Consider the following 19,372-nt stretch of genomic DNA (forward strand, 5'->3'; position numbering starts at 1 on the left):
AATTAATAGAAACAAACGTGATTTAAAAAGTAGAAAACAAAAAGTAAAATAATTTTCAAGCGAAGTCTTGTTTATTTGTTTAGATAACAAGTTGCTTTAGTTTTCATTAATTACACGATGTGATACACCTAAACACAACAGCGTCAAACTTCAATTATTTGGAAAATTTTACAACTTAAAATGTGACGTTTGATATTTCCAAATTAGAATTTTCAAAGATAAAATAGTATATAATATTGTGAATATAATTATGATATTTATCTATATAATTTATAAAAGAAATTCCATGATTATACGCCACGTTCACGAAATCGCAAATCTGAATCAAACGACGTTGTTCTGTATTTCTTGCACAACACAACCTATTTGTCAACCCCGATTCTTTCTCTCCCCATCTTTTCTCTTCCCTGGGTCATTTTCTCGAGAAAATCTAGGCCCGAGAAAATTTCTGCTAATTTCGGAAGTGCGGCTCAATTACTCTGCATAATTCTGTGAACGGAAATGGATCGGAGGAGACCTGCTAGTCCAGTCTACGCCAGGCAGTGGAGTGGCGGCTCCAGCAGCACAGGATCGTCCTCGCCAGTGATGTCGCCGGCTCATCCTCAGTCTCGATTGGGTGCGTCTTCCACCATCAAGCGTGCTCAAAATGTTGCCGCCAAGAAGGCTGCTGAACGTTTGGCTCAGGTCATGGCCTCCACGCATGACCAAGAGGACGACGATGAAGACGATGATCTCAGCTTTCGGTTCGGTGCCCCACCTCCTCCTCGTACTCACTCGTCATATCCTACTGTTGTCAATAGTAACAATACCAATTCCTTTCATACGATTTCGGGTCCAAGGATTAACAGATCTCCGTCCCCCGCGGTAATTTCTGAGTATCCCTGTCTGCCTCTTCTGATTTGATTAGGTGACTGGTCGACGTCAATTCTCATGATACTTTATCTGTGTTGTTGTGGATAGGTAGTTGAATTCAGCTTTTCTAGTCTTTACCTGTCTTTTCTTATCATGATTTTTAAGATCTGTGCACTAGCAGATTGGCTTGTGGCGGATTGTTCTAGGATACAGTAGAGTTTGTGATCAATATCCGCACGGAGCATTTTCCGGCGGTTTGAATTGTTTTAGCATTAGCATGTGGTACACTATCTAACAAGAAGGCGATTGGAATTTCTGGTGTTTTGATTAGTTAGGTCGGAATTTCGTAGAGCATGTTCCTCAAGTTCGATCCACATCAACTGGTAGATCATCGATGTCCGTGCGTTCGAACCAGATCGTACCACCGAGTAAACCTTCACTTAGAACTCCAGTCTCCATACCTCCAATTGATCCTCCTTCTAATAGGATTGGAGATAGAAGGTTATTATAATGTTCAACCTTGTTTCTTCAAGTACTTGTGAATAATGGAGCTTATAGTTATGAAAAATAGGACAGTACGCTTTCTTATTTAGTTCAGCGAACTAGCCATCAGCGGGAAGCTTTTGCAGAACGTGACGAGGCAGTGCTTTTCCCATTTACTCAATTGCAAATTTTTGTCAGGTTTGCACCAGATATTGGACAGGTCAATTCCAAAGATGCAGGAGATCAGCGGGAAGCTTCTGCACTACGTGATGAGGTATGACATTATAAATGTATAAGTCGATTTCTCCTTCTTGCACTGGAAAGATCGTCACCCCATTGGATTGGAGGAAGCTATTTCCTCAGTGTATTGACTTCGTCCTTTGCTCTATCACACCATAACTCTCGAGTCAAATGCTCTAAATCTGACTTTGGTCTTTTTTCAGCTTGATATGCTACAAGAGGAGAACGAGAATATACTTGAAAAGGTCTGCTAACATTTCAAGAAAGCTTATGAATATGAATATCAGTTCCCTCAATAACATGTTTAATTGATATTTACGCTTGAGTTTGTTGGATGGACAGCTTCGACTAGCAGAAGAAAAACGGGAAGAAGCAGAGGCTAGAGCTAGAATGCTAGAGAAACAGGTATTGATTAACCTGTTGATTTTTCAAATTTTGATAAAAGGTTGATTGAAAAGTGAAAAGTAAGTAAATCACAGTGCTTCAATAGAGAAAGATGGCTGTGGTTATTAGACTGTCTTCTCTTCCATTATGCATGACTGCATGTATCTTGAGATGTTGGTCGGCTATTCTGCATAGGTAGCCAGTTCATTGAATTAACTTAAACTTTTGCATTTGTTGCAAGATTTTCACATCCCTTTCTTCAATAATTTACTGACTAATATTTATTATTTTCGTATTAATACTTTCATAGGTTGCTACTCTTGGAGAGGGTGTGTCCTTGGAAGCTAAATTATTGAGCAGGTATGTTTATATCCTGCTGTGTTTTCCTTTTCTCTATGAAATTTTCTAGGTCTTATTGTTTTGCATTATTTATTTGCAGGAAAGAAGCAGCCCTGCGTCAAAGAGAGGTTTGTTGAGATTGTAACTGCATAAAGCATGTAGAATAGGGTTTAAGGAATCAAGTCATTTATTTATTGGAGGGTTTTACATTATTAGTCCTAGTTCTAGGAAATGGGCCTAGTCGACATTTGTTACATTTCCATTGCCTCTTTTCGTCATTGGTTATTGGTTTTTTTTTTTTGATCCTGACTGTTATTCATTGTACAGGCTGCACTCAAAGCTGCACAACCAACCAAGGATAGTAGAAATGAAGAAATTGCTGCCCTTCGTTCAGAAATTGAGGTACAAATTACTACCTTTATTTACATAACTAGTTGAATATTTTTAATCTGTGTCCTGGTTTCAGATGTGTGACATTGTAATTATTTTGTCAGAACTTAAAAGATGAGTCAGCAGCAGCTACAGAACAACTCCGAGAAGCAGAGTCTGAAGCAAAGGCTCTCCGTGTAATGACACAGAGAATGATTTTGACACAGGAAGAGATGGTTAGTGTTTAGCTAAAGAAGCAATATCTTATCTACCTTCAGTTGTAAAATTATTTGCTGTGAAATTCTCTTTCAATCATATTCATATTTTATCCTTCTTTTTTCCAGGAGGAGGTTGTTTTGAAGAGGTGTTGGCTCGCTCGCTATTGGGGCTTAGCTGTTCAATATGGTAAGAAACACTTCTAGTAAAATGGCTCATAACATGCCGGAGTTGTGTGCTTTCATAAAGCTTAAGTTCTTTGCTTATTGGGCTGGGATTATGGTTGGTAATATTAAAACTCTGGATATTATGTTCACAAAAACAAAGCAAAAAGGAAATTCAAAAAGCACTTGGTGGAGTATTAAGGTGTTCTTGTAGACCCTTCTGGTTTAGGAGGGGGCACCTTGTCCCTTTGCACATTAGGTTGTTGGGTTGGTTTCTTTTTGGAATGAAGTGATTATCATTTCTTACAAAACAAATAAAGAATCAGTTAAAAGATAAGAAAAAAAGAGGGGTTTACTTTTGAAGGTGGAAGGAAATTCAAAATCATGGAAAGTATTTCAGTATTTGTAAGAACATGAGGAAGGAGGCCGTGGGTAAATTTAGTGATCTTTCACTGCTGGTTGAGGGCGTTTCAGTTAATGAAAAGGAAGATAAAAGAAGGTCGGTGTTGGATGCAGCTGGTTCTTTGGGTAGTTCTTTGTTTAAAGCACATTGGTAGGCTGTTTGGTACGTCCCTATTCACGAGTTTTGTGTTTGCTGTTTGCAAATTTAAATACCAGAAAAGTTGATCTTCTGGCATAGTTAAAATATTTGGAAGGCTGAAACTCTACTGAGAAACTCCAATGAAGATCCCCTTGTATGGAGACTAGGTGTTCACCCAAGTTAGATCCACTTCTTGTTTGAAAGTTGATGAAAAAGGAAGAGAAAAGAGAAATAGAGCACACACAAATCTACGTAGAAAACCCTAGTACAGGAAGAAAAAAACCACGATATAGAATTTTCTTATTATAATTTGATACACAGAATACAAAGAGATTGCACGTATAAATAGAAAAGTAGGTAACCCTAGAGTACTGTAATAAGGACAAAAATACCCTCCTAGGTTACAAACCCAACTTTCAACACCTCAGCCTTAATCCAAGGAGCAAGTCCGTTCATGAATGTCTCCTCCAGCACCTCGCTCGGAAGATGAGGTAATGGTGCCACCAACTTGTCAAACAGATTTTGATACGCCTCCACGTTGATTCTTGCTTAATGGCCAAGAATCGTCCACAGATTGATCCCTCTCTTAAGGATCGGAATCGAATTAACATTCTTCGCTTTAAATCCTCCCAATCTTTGAACGGCGCCCTCCCTTTAGATCGGTACCAGTCTAATGCGGCACCATCGAAGCTAATCACCGCAATAGTCATCTTCTCGGTCTCCGTCAACTTATGAATCTGGAAGTATCGGTTTGCTCTGAAGAGCCATGAATCTGGATCGCTTCCACTAAACACTGGCATTTCAACTTTCTTGAATTTACTCCGATCACTTAACGATTCTTCTACTCCTGATTTGACCGAATTATTTGTCCCACTCGTATTATTGCTATTCGATCCTTCCGTCATTTCACTCCTCGATCCGTCTTTCTCCTCTGTTGCTTTCGTTTTTCCTTTTTCTGATGCTTCTCCGCTTGTAATCCTAGCCGATCGATGCTCTTAGTTAACGATGCTAAGTTCTCCTCAATTGTTGGTAGTTTCTGCATCTCGACCCTAAGACCAGAAATCTCTTGATCTAGCAACTCCAATTTCTCCTCAAATCGTTTTTGAGCCATTCTTTCCCAGGTTTACTGCTCTGATACCAATTTGATAGAAACCAAATTGTTTAGAAGAATTTTATTGGTAATTCGATGATCTACACGATCGACTATGCAATTAGGTAAACGATCCAGTACATGATTAGTTACTCGATGCAAATGGCTAGGCTATTCGCTACACGATTGTTGCTATTCACTACATGATCGTCTACTCGATGAGCTAGACGATAAGCAACACGATTACAAAATCTTCCTAAAAGCAGTCTCCGTCTTCAGCTTCCTCCCACACACGAGAGTTAAGCTTCCCCCACTCACAATTGCTCTGATTATCAAAAGTCCCCCTCATTTTCCGCTTCCCCCTCCTTTTAAACAAAAGCCTTCTCCTAACCAAATTGAAGTCTTCACTAGTTGTGGTCTCCAACCCCCCTAACTGCGGCAACTTCCTCTTTTCCCAAATTACCCTTATTCCTTCTCCTTTGATATTGCAACACAATCGGAGGCCTAACACAATGCTCCCCCTCATGTTGGGGCGTAGATATCAACGAGGCCCAACTTGCTGATACAAGAGTCAAAGTTCTGTCTGGGAAGCCCTTTTGTGAGAATATCTGCTATTTGTTGACCGGAAGGAATATAGAGAATGCAAATGTTGCCACTGTCAAGTCTCTCTTTGAAGAAATGTCTTATCAATCTCCGTGTGCTTTGTTCTGTTGTGCTGCACTAGATTATTTACGATGCTTATCGTAACTTTATTATCACAATAGAGTTTCATTGGAAGATTACTATCTTGATGGAGATCAATTAGGACCTTTTTCAGCCAAATTTCTTCACATATCCCAAGACTCATGGCTTTGTATTCTACCTTGGCACTGCTTCTGGCAACAACTCCTTGTTTCTTACTTCTCCACATAACGAGATTACGCCACACGAATGTACAGTATCCAGATGTCGACTTTCTGACTACCACAGAACTTGCCCAATCAGTGTCCGTGTATGCCTCGATGCACCGTTTGCCAAATTTCCTGAACATCAACCCCTTACCAGGAGAGGTTTTCAAATATCTCAAGATGCGCTCCACCGCTTTCATGTGTTCTTCATACGGAGCTTGCATAAACTAACTGACTGCACTGACTGCATAAGATATATCCAGTCTAGTATGAGAAAGGTAGATCGGTTTTCCAACAAGCCACTGATATCTTTCCTTGTTGACGGGATCACCGTCTCCTTAAGTAAGTCGAGTGTATTTTCGTTGAGAAACAGAAATCCCTTCTTTTGACGAGTCACTTCCATTTCGAGAAAGTACCTTAATTTATTGAGGTCCTTGATCTCAAATTCCTCAGCCATTTTCCTCTTCAGTCTGTCAATTTCTAAAGCGTCATCACCTGATATGACAATGTCATCCACATACACAATAAGGACAACAATTTTCCCTGATACTGACTTCTTCATAAAGAGGGTGTGATCGGAATGTCTTTGACTATATCCTTGTGATTTTACGAAGGTAGTGAATCTGCCAAACTAGGCTCTCGGAGACTGTTTCAACCTAGATAAGGACTTCCTCAGTTTACAAACTCGATGATTAAACTATTTTTTGAACCTCGGGGGAGGGCTCATGTAGACTTCTTCTAATTCTCCATTAAGAAAGGCATTCTTCACACCAAATTGGTGGAGAGGCTAGTCTTTGTTAACTGCAACTGAAAGGACATGAACAATATTCAACTTTGCCATTGGGGAGAAAGTCTCGGAATAATCTATTCTAAAGGTCTGAGTAAAGCCTCTGGTAACTAATCTTGCCTTGTACCTGTCAATCGTTCTATCAGGCTTGTATTTATCGTTTAACACCCATTTGCACCCAACTGCCTTGTGCCCCCCTTGATAGAGTAACCCGGTCCCAAATGTTATTTTTCTCAAGCGCCCCCATTTCCTCCATAATTGCCACCTTCTACTCAGGGATCTCCATTGTTGCATGTATACTGCATGGTATCGTAACTGTGTCTAGGCTCGTAGTAAGGGCCTTGAATTCGGAAGACAGGTTATTGTAAGATTGGTAACTTTGCAGTGGATACTTTGTGCAGGATCTCGTACCTTTTCTCAAAGCAATGGGAAGATCAAGAGAGGCATCATAACTTTTCTTCCCATCTGATTCCTTACCACATTCAGCCTTCTGCTCATGAGTCTCACCTTCTGAGTGATCTTCTTCACCTTTAGGAGTACCATACGCTGGAACAAGTTTTTTTTTTATAATTGTCATCACTTGTACCTACATTCTCGTTGCACAAGGTGTCCTTGGTACAGTTGTCACCATCTTCTCTGTCTTTACTCACATCACAAACATCAGTATCAACACAAATGTTACTATCATTGAGACAAAATATTTTCGTGAAGGATGGTAACGTTTGTGTCCACGCTGATGAAGAGGGTACCCCTCAAAGATGCACTTCTGCGCATGGGGGGGGGGGTAAACTTGGTGCGATTAGGATCATGGGTATGGACAAAAGCAATGCACCCAAACACCCGAAGTGGTACATCAGGAATAAGGCGATTATTGGGGTAGAACTCCTTGAAACACTCCAGGAGGGTTTGAAACTGACACGGGAAGGCATCCGGTTTATCAAATGAGCTGTTGTTAAAACATCTCCCCATAAGTAGGAAGGAAGGGAAGTTGACAACCTAGGGGAGCAAGCAACCTCGACAAGGTGACGGTTTTTCTGTTCAGCTACCCCATTTTGTTGAGGAGTATACGCACACGAACTCTGATGGACAATTCCCTTTGAGTCTAAGAATTCCCTAAAAGAATTATTGAAAAAATCCCGACCATTATCACTTTGAAGGATAGCAATTTTTGTGTCGAATACAGTATTATAGAATTATTGAAAGACTGATGAGACCTCAGACTTATCGGTAAGAAGGAAGACCCATGTTACCCTTGTGTGGTTGTCAATGAAGGTTACAAACCAGCGTTTGCCAGTAGAAGTAGTGGCTAGTGAAGGACCCCAAACATTGTTATGGAAAAGTGTGAACGGTTTGGAAGGCTTATAAGGCTGAGAGTTCAGTGAGACACGAGGTTGTTTAGCCCGAATACACACATCACAAGTCAAAGTAGAAATATTAACATTGTGAAATAGATGGGGAAATAACTATTTCATATAATGAAAACTAGGATGCCCGAGACGATAATGCCATAACATGTAATCTCTTTCAGAAGTAGAAAAACATGATGAAAGTAAACTAGTCCTATCACAAATCTAGAAGAAATATCTTCAGTAAGGAAATAGAGCCCCCTGTCATGTCGGGCAGTGTCAATCGTCATCCCCGGGCTCAGATCCTGAAAAACAACAGCATTAGGTGAGAAAGTGACTTGACATTTCAAATCTCTTGTAATCTTACTAACAGATAATACATTATAAGAAATTTTGGGAACATGTAGCACATCTCGTAGAGGAGCGAAAGATCCATCAACGATTCTCTCATTTCCAAAACTTGGACAATAAGAAATAAACTGATCAGAGGAGCCAGTTAAATGGTCTGTAGCCCCTAAATCTAGAATCTACGACTTGCTACCATTTATACTAACGAGGCCCAAGGATTGAATCGTACCTGACGGGGCAATCGCGCTGACACCTATAGCACTGGAGTTATTCTGGTTGGTCTCCTGATTTTGAGGCTGAGAACCTCCATTTACTGATTCACTTGCCAGTGCTTGTCTAGAACCTGACTAATGTTGTTTACCATTGGATGGACGACCATGCAATTTCCAGCACTGGTCTTTGGTGTGTCAGGGCTTCTTGTAGTGTTCACACATCAGGAGAGGCTTGCTGTTCTGTTTCTCATTAACCAGACCTGACGTCTTAAAAGCAACAAAATCAGTTGAGAGAATTGGCATATTATTCATGGCACTAGACCTATTCTCCTTGAGGCAAATTTCAGAGCAAACTTCCATCAGGGATGGTATCGGACGGTGTCCCAGTATTCGGCTGCGTATTGCATCGAACTTCGAGTTCAGCCCAGCGAGGAAATCATAGACACAGTCAGTTTTCTCAGGCTTGGAAATGTTGGACTCCCCCACATGAACAGTCCCAGACCATCTCGCGACATAGGTCTTGCTAGAGATGAGACAACTTGTTGAAGTAAGTTGTAACATCCATTGTTCCCTGCTTGCACTCGTGAACTTGCTTGTGTAAAGTATAGAGCTGTGAAGCATTTTGCCGTTTGGAATACAACTTCTGAACAACATCCCAAATATCTCGCGCAATGGCAGTATGTAACAAAGGTCTTCCGATCTGAGGCTCCAAACTACCTACTAAAATAAACTGGAGTAAGGAATCCTCCCCCTTCCAGATACGTTCTTGGGGGTCATCTAGTCTCGGTTTCGGTATTTCACCCGTCAAGTAACCGAATTTATGATGATCCTCGAGGCCATTTTAATAGATTGAGACCATGAAAAATAATTGTGACCATTTAATTTTTCTCCAACAATTGAACTTGCAGTATTTCCCATAGCATCAGAAAATAAATTTGTTGTAGGTAAAGCAGGGAAAGAAGTTATCGGATTTCCTGAGTATATTGGTAGACTGGAGGGGAGTTTTGACTGGGCATTCAAGGTCGTTCCAAGAGCTTCTCTGAGGGTGGCTATTTGTTGCTGAACAGATTCATTTTGCTGTTTAATCTGGAGTTGAAGTTGGGTGAACTGTTCCGGGATAAATTTAATTTTTGTTGAATTTAATAGATTGAGACCATGAAAAATAATTGTGACCATTTAATTTTTCTCCAACAATTGAACTTGCAGTATTTCCCATAGCATCAGAAAATAAATTTGTTGTAGGTAAAGCAGGGAAAGAAGTTATCGGATTTCCTGAGTATATTGGTAGACTGGAGGGGAGTTTTGACTGGGCATTCAAGGTCGTTCCAAGAGCTTCTCTGAGGGTGGCTATTTGTTGCTGAACAGATTCATTTTGCTGTTTAATCTGGAGTTGAAGTTGGGTGAACTGTTCCGGGATAAAGTCAAGTTTCTGTCCAGGTTATGAAGAAGATGATTCCCCCACCTCAAATCTGCCACCCATAGGAACTCTTTGACTGAAACCGCCACCCACGCTCGGCTGGAACGGAGGACCCATAGGCGCGGTCAGTGTTGGGCAAGAACCATGGTTGGGATCTGATGGGTCACGGCTGGAATTAACTGATTGGGATCGGAAGGAATGCACGCGTGTGCGGCTGGAGTTTGTTCAGAAGGGTCCAACTGGGTGGAGGCCGGGCGGGTCAGGCTGGATCTCTTTGACCGGCTGGCATTTGGACGGGTCGAGCTCGGCGTGAAGCTGGAATCCGCTCACCCCTAGCTCCCGATCGTCTGTGGCAAGCTGTGGCTCCCGATTGTCTGGCGCGCTGAAGTCTGAGGTCCGTCGGCTGGTTGTCCGTGAGGGTTTGTCTGGGTGCTGTGCGGGTCTGTCTGGTGGCTGATCCAATCAGCCGCCTGTCCTCCAAGTTGGGCTACTCCAATCGACTGATGAAAATATGGTAGGACCGTCTAGAAGTACCATTCTATAGCGGTTTGTATGATAGTGGTTATATCAGTGGTTGTGGTGCCAGATGGCATTTGTGATTCTCCTGTTTGATTTTCCTCAATGGTGGCCAGGATTTCATCTCCATGCTCTGATACCATGATGAAAAAGGAAGAGAAAAGAGAAATAGGGCACATACAGATCTATGTGGAAAACCCTAGTACAGGGAGAAAAAAACCATGGTATAGAATTTTCTTATTATAATTTGATACACAGAATACAAGGAGACTGTACCTATAAATAGAAAAGTAGGTAACCCTAGAGTACTGTAAAAGGACAAAAATACCCTCTAGGTTACAAACTCTACTTTCAACAAAAAAAAAATCTTAATCATTTGTTTCATTGTTCTTATAAGAGACAAATTTGGTACCAGAGTTTCAAGGATATAAGTGTTCATGGGTCTTCAACATGAAGGATTTGTGAACTTTGTAAGGAAATCAAGATTTGTGGAAGGAAAGATGCGAAATCATCAAACATAGTGGCTTATTGGTTTGCTCCCTAATTCTTGTTGGGAGGCTTTTTGTAACAATTTTTGGATTGTTCTCGATTTAATGTTTTTTTGTTTACCTTTTAAGGAATTTGAGACTTGAGTTTTATTATTTATAAAGATTTCATCGATGTATGAAATTGCAAAAGAAATTGTAACTTTTTCAAATAGATTATTTTTCTTTAAAGAAAATTAAGAAAACTCTGTATGATGTTTTCTTCCCTTGTACTCCACTCCTGAACTTGGTCATGGATTGTTGATCATCTTTCTCTTCCTTGGCCTTTTTTTCCAATCCTGTTTTCAATTATATTTTGTAAGTTACAAGGTTTTAATAATTTTACATCTTTGACCACCTGTGTATGCTGCAAGAACTTGTCTTCATGTTTATAGTGTTTTTGTTGTTGGGGTCTCTCTTTACTTATTCGCTTATTTCCAGGCATATGTGCGGATATAGCAATCTCAAAACACGAGTATTGGTCTTCTTTAGCTCCTTTGCCATTCGAAGTTGTAATTTCTGCAGGACAGAAAGCTAAGGAGGAGCCTGAAGGTTGATTCAACTCTTGGCTCCCGTTGTTTGATATCATGCAGTGCTTTTATCTAGTCCTCACTACTTGATCGATGAAAATAATGTTGGACATCCATGTTTCAGGTCGAAATGATCAAGATAGGAGTAAGCTCATCCAGGATTTGAATGATCTCTCCGGGGAAGGAAATATTGAGAGTATGCTTTCGGTTGAAATGGGATTGAGAGAATTAACATCTCTAAAGGTTTTCTTTTTTCAAACTTTGTTATTGTGTATTTCTCCCCTTAGTGTTCTCTATAATAGCTATAATAATTACACTACCTGTTATTTATTTGTGTTTTCCCTGAGTTTAGATGCGAATGACAGCTCTTCACAGCTTGAATCATTCTGCTGTATCCTTGCTATTATTGATATGCCCTAATGTTAATATCTCTCGAAATCCTTTATTTTTGCCCAGGTTGAAGATGCAACTGTGCTTGCATTGGCACAACATAGACGTCCAAGTTTGATTCATCAATCAGGTAGTCATTGTTTTCCCCCCAATTTGTGCGTCTAGAGTTTCTATTGTCTTCCAAACTTCCTGAACAATTGCATTTCCAGTTTATTTAGATATTTTGAAAATTAATGATTTTTTACTCACCTTTTTCAATTAGTCATAAGAGTATTTTTTTTATGTCAATCTTTAAATGGATGAATTACTTTTTTGTCACCTCGGTCAATGACTAAGAAATTCTTTTTAGAATCAAATCTGAGAGAATTATTTTAAAGTTTGTAATTATGACAAACTGCAAACTGGATGATTTGCCAATTGAATCTATTAGGGTACACATAAAGTTACTTATTTTCTATCATTTTTTAATCACAGATTCAAAAGCACCTGCTGATCCAAAGTTTTCTGAGGCTTTCGGTGAGTTGACTGCTGTATCGTATGCACTACACTCATTAGATGTTTAAGATATTCTAGAGACATGATTGACTTGAAGCATAAGATCATAAGGGAGACACGATTTACATGATAGAGCAATCTTTGCTAGAGTCAATGTACGAAATGTTCCTCCAAGTGTAGGTATAATGCATAGGTTAAAACGAGAGGCAGGCTCTTAGTCATATTCATTTTGACTTAACAATTTATCTATAATCTTTCATGAGCGACCCTTTATCTTGCTAATTACTCTGTACGCTCACTGTCCTTTCACTTCTTTCTCTACGTAGTTTCTCTTTCTTTCTTTTGCAAACATTTTCTCTCTCTAATCTTTCCCTACATGCATTGTATTAACCTTTTTTAAATTTATTATTATTATTATTATTATTTTTTGACGGTTTTCATTTGAGTAAATTGTCAATTTTAGAAGTATTGTAACAGTAATCATTTAAAAAGTGTTTTTAATTAAATAAAAAAGACATCTAAAATCTTAGAACCGCGTAATTAAGCAATTTATTATCAAGCACTTCACTTAAAAACACCTCAGCCACACACAAAACACCTTGCTTCACACAACAAGAATAAGTGAAGCCGATGGTTTTACAGTCCAACCACAATAAGAACAAGAATAAGAAGAAAGAAGGGATGAAAAAAAAGAGTGCAAGTTAGGCTTACAAGTTATTTCATGATTGAACTTCTCTCTTTGCAGAACTAAGTGAAGCTGAAGCTGAAGATGTTCTCTTTAAGGAGGTAGTTTTATCTGTCTCATCTTTCTTGGTCATGAGGATTATTTAGTTTTGTGCTATGTGAACCTCCTACTTTTATTTATTCTAGCGTGCTTGGAATAACTTTGGAGAAAAATGTTTTTTTTTTTAAAAAATAAAATTGATTTTTCGATTGCCACATTTGGAAAAAATTACTAATTTAAAGTGCGTTTAATATTGTTTATTGAGTAATATCTGATGATGAAGAGTAGTATTTAGAAAAATTCTAATAAATAAACAATTAAAAAAACTGAATGAACTAGAACTTTTTTCTTTTTTCTTGTTCTTTTTTTTTTTTTTTTTTTTTTTTTAAAAAAAAGGGAAATATAGTGCAACCAAGAAAATTTGTCATTTAAAATAATTTTGAAAATGTAAGATATAATAACTTTTGTATTGAAAATATGTTCTTTCAAATGTGTTTAAATTAGAAGGTGTTGCAAACGGACCAATATCTCTTTGATGAAAAAATGTGGAAACTCCGGTGGCCAAAAGTATCCAATCTTCTACTTGTCTTCAATTAATCGTTGATGTTGTTTGGTATTACAGCCTATGAGCATATATTGTGTAAGATCTTCATTTCATTTCTTTGTCCAAAGTTATTAACCTGTCGAGTATCCTAGATAAATGTAAATTATATGTTTAACTTCGTATGAACTGCCTTACATACCCGTATGTTGGCATACTGGACTTTGTTTGTCCCTACGAAAATCAACATTGTACATCTTTTTCACTCATGTTTGCATGACTCCGACTTGCAAAATTTTGCTTTAAAAAATGAGAGTTTGAAAACTTATGCAGGCTTGGCTTACATACTTCTGGAGAAGAGCCAAGGCATATGGTGTGGATGAGGATGTTGCAGATGAGCGGCTCCAGTTTTGGATCAGTCGAAGTGGACAGCCTCCAACTTCACATGATGCTGTGGATGGTACGGTTCATGTTTTCCATTACTGCTCTTACTCGGTTTGATACCTTTGTGTTTTGCATAGCTCTTCTAGTTTTGTGTTTCATTAATCTGTTATTTCAATTTCTATCATGGTATCTTTACAAATTAATGTCCTTGTCATTTTGATACATTACTGACATTTCTGCATCAAATTTTATAAAACGCTAGAATTGCCCTTTATACACACGAAGCACAGTTCCTATCACTGGAAAAAAAAAAACGGCAACCCGTAGTATAGCTTTCTAAAACCATCTCATTTGGGAATCTAACTATATTATAGATTACTTTAGAAAACCAACAAATGCTCTAATCACCAATGTAGGGAGGGAGTTGTACTGTATCTAAAAAGTGATAAATGTAGGTGTAATTTGTTCATCTGGAAGCCTCAGATTATGTGATTTCTATCATCTGGAATGTAGCTTATAGCCCATAGCACAACTATATATAACTTCATGAAATAGCTTAAAGTTTCATATCCTTTTGGCAGTTGAACGAGGTCTTGTAGAGCTCAGAAAGCTTGGAATAGAACAACAGCTTTGGGAGGCATCTAGAAAGGAAATCGATCAATCTTCTGCATTCTCACTCAGTAATCACAAATCTGCAAAAGAATTAGACACTTAATCCTGAAAGATCGCTCGCATTTATACAAACCAAAATGTCAGTTTTTTTTTTCTGCAACAAATCTTCTCTGCCATCTTTCTACTTTTACCCTGTTTTGCCAGAGTGGATGCACATTTTATTTTCTATCCTTGTGCCTGTGTGATATTCTATTACATCCCCCTCAACTGAGAGTTTTTAGTGAATGCCTTGTGCCTTGTATCATGTATGATAGATGGACTTCATACCCAATTCTTTCACCCAAAAGTTCAATTAATTTTTTCCAAGTTTAGCTCTCTATAATTAAAGTCTCTCTCTCTCCCCCCCCCCAAAAAAAAAAAAAAAAAAAAAAAAAACATATGATTGAGAAGAAAGAAAGGAAAAAAAAACGCATCCAAATTCTTTAATTTACTTCTTTTTTCTTCATTATCATCATTATTTCTCTCGCTTGTGTCACGAGGTGCTCTGTAATAATTATTTACAAACATTCTGCTCAGCCTCCTGTGAAAAATCAAAACAATCCGTTTGTAGAAACTAAAAGTTATTTTTAGTCCACAAGAAATTACGGGAGTTGGTTTGTGAAAATTTATGGAGGGTGTGGAGATAATTAGTATAATTTAATTAATATTAACTTAGTTGTTCACACTCATTTCTTCACCATTCAATTTTTTTTGTAAAAATTTATGGAGGTGTGGAGATAATTAGTATAATTTAGTTAATATTAACTTAGTTGTTCGCACTCATTTCCTTGCCATTGTTCAAAATTTTGAAGGAGACTCGAGTGTATCTCCTACAATGTTCATGAGGTTATAAATAATATAACCTTTCGAATATTATTTTGAATAGAACAATAATATTATTTTGAATAAAACATTGTTCTTAAAGAGTGTTCTCTTAACTTTTAAGGACAAAGACAGTAAATTTTAGGAATCAACAAGTCAAATGAATACTTGTTTCCATCCATAAATTTACCATTCACTGTATTCAATGCACTAACTGTCCAACTTTAGCAATTCTTCAAAAATATGATATTAACCATAAATCGTACAAGGAAACGGCAAACCAAACACACATGGGCAGTGTGAGCCACAGCCTCAGAGAGCCAGAAACACAGCAATATATTTCCATTTGAGCAAACAGTAGATCCATCATTTTCAATGAAGATGGTTTTGGTATATAATAAAGTCAACATTTATTAAAATAATTTGCAAAATCAAAGACACACACACACAATGGCAATGGCAATGGCTGCTGCTCTTTCATCTCTCTCCATTGTCTGACTTCACGAGGTTGCTCCAGTAATATTAATGGCGCCTTTCTTCTGCAGCCCTCATTTATTATTCTTTGTCCCCCTTTCTTTCAGCTGAGGCTTCCCAAATCTCCTCAAATTTTGAATCTAATCTAAAGCCTTCATATCCCTTCTGGCTTTTCTTTCTGCACCATTAAAAGCTCCCTACTTTCGGGCTTATCAGTCCTTGCAATTTACTCTTTAAGCCTCTTTCTTTGAATGGGGTTCTCTTTTGAAAAAAGAATTATTCTATTTCAGTTCCCATATATGGTTTGAGAAACAGAGAATGAGTTTGAGTGGGTAATATTTTGTTGTTGAAGGTAAAAGGAAAATGGAGGGCTAATTTGATGGGATTTTGATTGGTGGGAGAGAAGAGTAGGTGCGGTGAAAACTAAGGCTTCACGAGATGCATGACCCTTACATTATTATGTCATCCATCTAACTTATTTTATTCCCAGCTTTCAAGGATTATTGCCCTCTTTCTAAGGACAGTTATTCAATCAATCAGTCCGCTTCTTGAATGTGGCTGCCTCATAGTCATTGTAATCCTTGAATATTGATTCGAAAATTTGAAACACTTTTTGTCTCATAATTTAACGGTAAACATCTATCAGTTTACATTGTCACGGTCTTATTGAATAATTTCTCTTCTTTATGAATCTTTTCTCTTTTTGTAGGGTTCTATTGAACATAGAATTCAGATTCAACCATCTTGCTAATTATCATATGTAGCCTATAGAATGGTATATCAGATTTTATTCTTTATTTAATTTTTGTTAAACTCTTCTACTAATATTAATAAAAGCAAGTACAAATCTTCTAAGACTCGAATTTCAGCAAAATTTTAACAATTACAATGGAACAAATCTCCTCAAACTCATAAAATTTTAATAAAAACTTAGGTCTCATTTGACAACTATTTCGTTTTTTGTTTTTGAAAATTAAGTTTATTTCTTTCTCATTTCTTACAATTATTTCCATCTTTCTTAAGTACAATGGTATGATTTCCATCCTTATTAAGTACAATGGCTGAATTCTTAGTTAAATTCAAAAAACGAAAACAAAATTTAAAAAAAAAATACTTTTTTTAGTTTTCTAAATTTGACTCAGTTTTTTAAACTATTGGTAAAAAGTAGATAAAAGAGAGAAATTTGAAGGTGCAAGTAGTATCATAAGCTTAATCCTTGAAAAAAAAAAAAAAAAACAAAGTGACTACTAAATGGGATTCTTAACTTTTGTTTTGTTTTTCTCACGCTTCAATTATATATATTCTAACAAATTTTCAAACAAAAATCTCTTATAGTGTGAAAATTGCAACACTAACGGAAAGCTAAAGATTGCGACATCAAGCTAAGTTAAGGTTTAATTTAAGGTTGAGCAAAAATTGATAAACATTGCCAAGGGAAATTTGATTTCGGCTCCTGAAATTTATTGTGTTATTGTGTTTTTAAAAACAGGACTCGGTTAGATTGTATTACATATATATTCTTGTTAGATTATGCATTTAATCCCTAAATTTTGAGGATTGTGTCAGCTTAAGTCCCATTTAATAATCATTTTATTTTTTATTTTCATTTTTAAAAATTAAACTTATTTCATCAATATTTCTTACAATAGATTTGTAACTTTCTTAAGTACAATAGTTGTATACCTAGCCAAATTCCAAAAACAAAAAAAAAAAAAAACTTTTTGAAAGCTACTTTTTTTAATTCACAAAATTTGACTTAATTTTTTAAATCATTGATGAAAAATAGATAATAAATGAAGAAATTTGAAGGTAGAAGTAATGTCCATAAGCTTAATTTAAAAAATAAAAAAATAAAAAAATAAAATAATTACCAAACGAGGGTTTAATAATTGATTTTTAAAATTATAGATTTAATTTTTGAATTTTCAATTTCTTAAAAAACTTACAAATCTACTAAACACAACATAATAAAAAAAGATTTTAGGGTTCCATTTGACATAGAATTTGAATTTATACTTAATAGATCAATTAATTCTTTAAAATTTCAAAATTTTCAAGAATCTATCAAACATAAAATTGTTCATGGACCTATTAAACATAAAAGTAAAAATTTAATGATGCATATGAAACACTTTTAAAAATTTAGAGATTAAATAGGCACCATCTGAATTAAACTTATTACTTAGAATGTTTTTTTTTCGTAGTGCTTAGTTAGATAATAGGTGACTTGAAAAGTAAAAACACTTTAAAAAAACATTTTTAAATGTTTTTTTTAGTAAGTACTTCATTAAATCCTCTCAAAAGACTAGATGATTTAAAAAAGTTGACTCACCCACCCCCACCTTTTTTCAAAAATCGAACACATTAGGATTTAAAAAACCAAACTATAACTATTTGATTTTTTATTTTTGTTATTGAAAACTAAACTTATATATACTACTTCCCCCTTCAAATTTCTTCATTTGTTATTTTTTTATCAATAATTTTAAAAATCAAACAAAATTTTGAAAACTAAAAAAAAATAGCTTTTAAAAATTTGTTTATTTTTTGAATTTGGCTAAAAATTCGATTACTGTGCTTAAAAAAGTGCAAATCAATAAATAGAGAAAACATGCTTAATTTTCAAAAACAAAAAACAAAAAACGAATTGGTTGCCAAGCGAAGCCTTCATTATTTATTTTTAAAAATTAAGCCTATAAACATACTTTCACCTTCAAGCATCTTTCTTTGTTATCTACTTTTTACCCGTTGTTTAAAAAATAAGCTAAATTTTGACAATTAAGGCCCACTTGGTAACCATTTTGTTTTTGCAAATTAAGCCTATGGACACTATTTCCATCTTTAAATTTCTTCTTTTTTTTATCTACTTTTCACTAATGATTTAAAGAACCAAGCCAAATTTTGAGGACAACAAGTAGCTTTCAAAAAGTTTTTTTTTTTTAAAAACAAAATTTAGCTAAGAATTCAACCATCATACTTAAAAAAAGATGCAAATCATTTTAAGAAATGTAGATGAAATAGACCTAATTTGCAAAAATAAAAATAAAAAATAAAATGGTTACCAAATAGGACCATATATTATCATAAATTTATTTTCTTAATCGACTACGATCAAAACTTTTAAAGTGGTTTTTAGAAGTACTTTGCAAATCAAAATGAGAATAATTTATTTGGCAAAAAAATAAAAAATAAAAACAAAATTGTACTATCTACATCAAAGTTAGAAATTCAATTTTTCCATTTAGACATTAATTTTGTACTATCTATATTTAAATTTTGTGTTTAATAAATATACAAATTACTAAAATTATTTGATACACAATAGACCTATTAACACAAAAATAAAATTTTATAAATCTACCACATTGTTTAAAGTTTAAAAATTTATTAAGTGATCGATAAGAACTTAGCTCACCTGACATTCATGTATACTGAGGATTCAAAAGTCTGTGGTTCGAATCTCTAACTCCCATTTATATTAAAAAATTATTAAACGTGTAATGACTAGATGTGAGTGTTTTTTTCTAATAAGAAGATTAGTTATTAAAAAATTATTCACCTACTACTAAGAAAAGATATATAGGAAAAGATGAAAACATGTATTTGGTATATGCAAATTAGTGTAACGGTCAGTCATTGTTTGTTT

At 36.0% G+C, this 19,372-nt stretch overlaps 1 protein-coding gene across 1 annotated transcript; it reads left to right on the top strand.

The window, feature by feature from the left end:
• Positions 1 to 259: 259 nt before the first annotated feature.
• Positions 260 to 14,773, top strand: LOC120083074 (coiled-coil domain-containing protein SCD2-like). The gene is made up of 17 exons (XM_039038608.2): positions 260 to 864; positions 1,184 to 1,353; positions 1,534 to 1,609; positions 1,779 to 1,820; positions 1,918 to 1,980; positions 2,270 to 2,319; positions 2,399 to 2,426; positions 2,626 to 2,700; positions 2,793 to 2,903; positions 3,012 to 3,072; positions 11,157 to 11,267; positions 11,370 to 11,488; positions 11,702 to 11,765; positions 12,110 to 12,151; positions 12,876 to 12,916; positions 13,729 to 13,855; positions 14,361 to 14,773. The coding sequence occupies exons 1-17, from the start codon at positions 502 to 504 to the stop codon at positions 14,492 to 14,494; spliced, it is 1,677 nt and encodes a 558-aa protein (XP_038894536.1). The 5' UTR covers positions 260 to 501; the 3' UTR covers positions 14,495 to 14,773.
• Positions 14,774 to 19,372: the final 4,599 nt, after the last annotated feature.

Source organism: Benincasa hispida, chromosome 8 (genome assembly GCF_027475165.1).
Source record: "Benincasa hispida cultivar pf3 chromosome 8, pf3_genome.v1.1, whole genome shotgun sequence".
Lineage (NCBI taxonomy): Eukaryota > Viridiplantae > Streptophyta > Magnoliopsida > Cucurbitales > Cucurbitaceae > Benincasa > Benincasa hispida.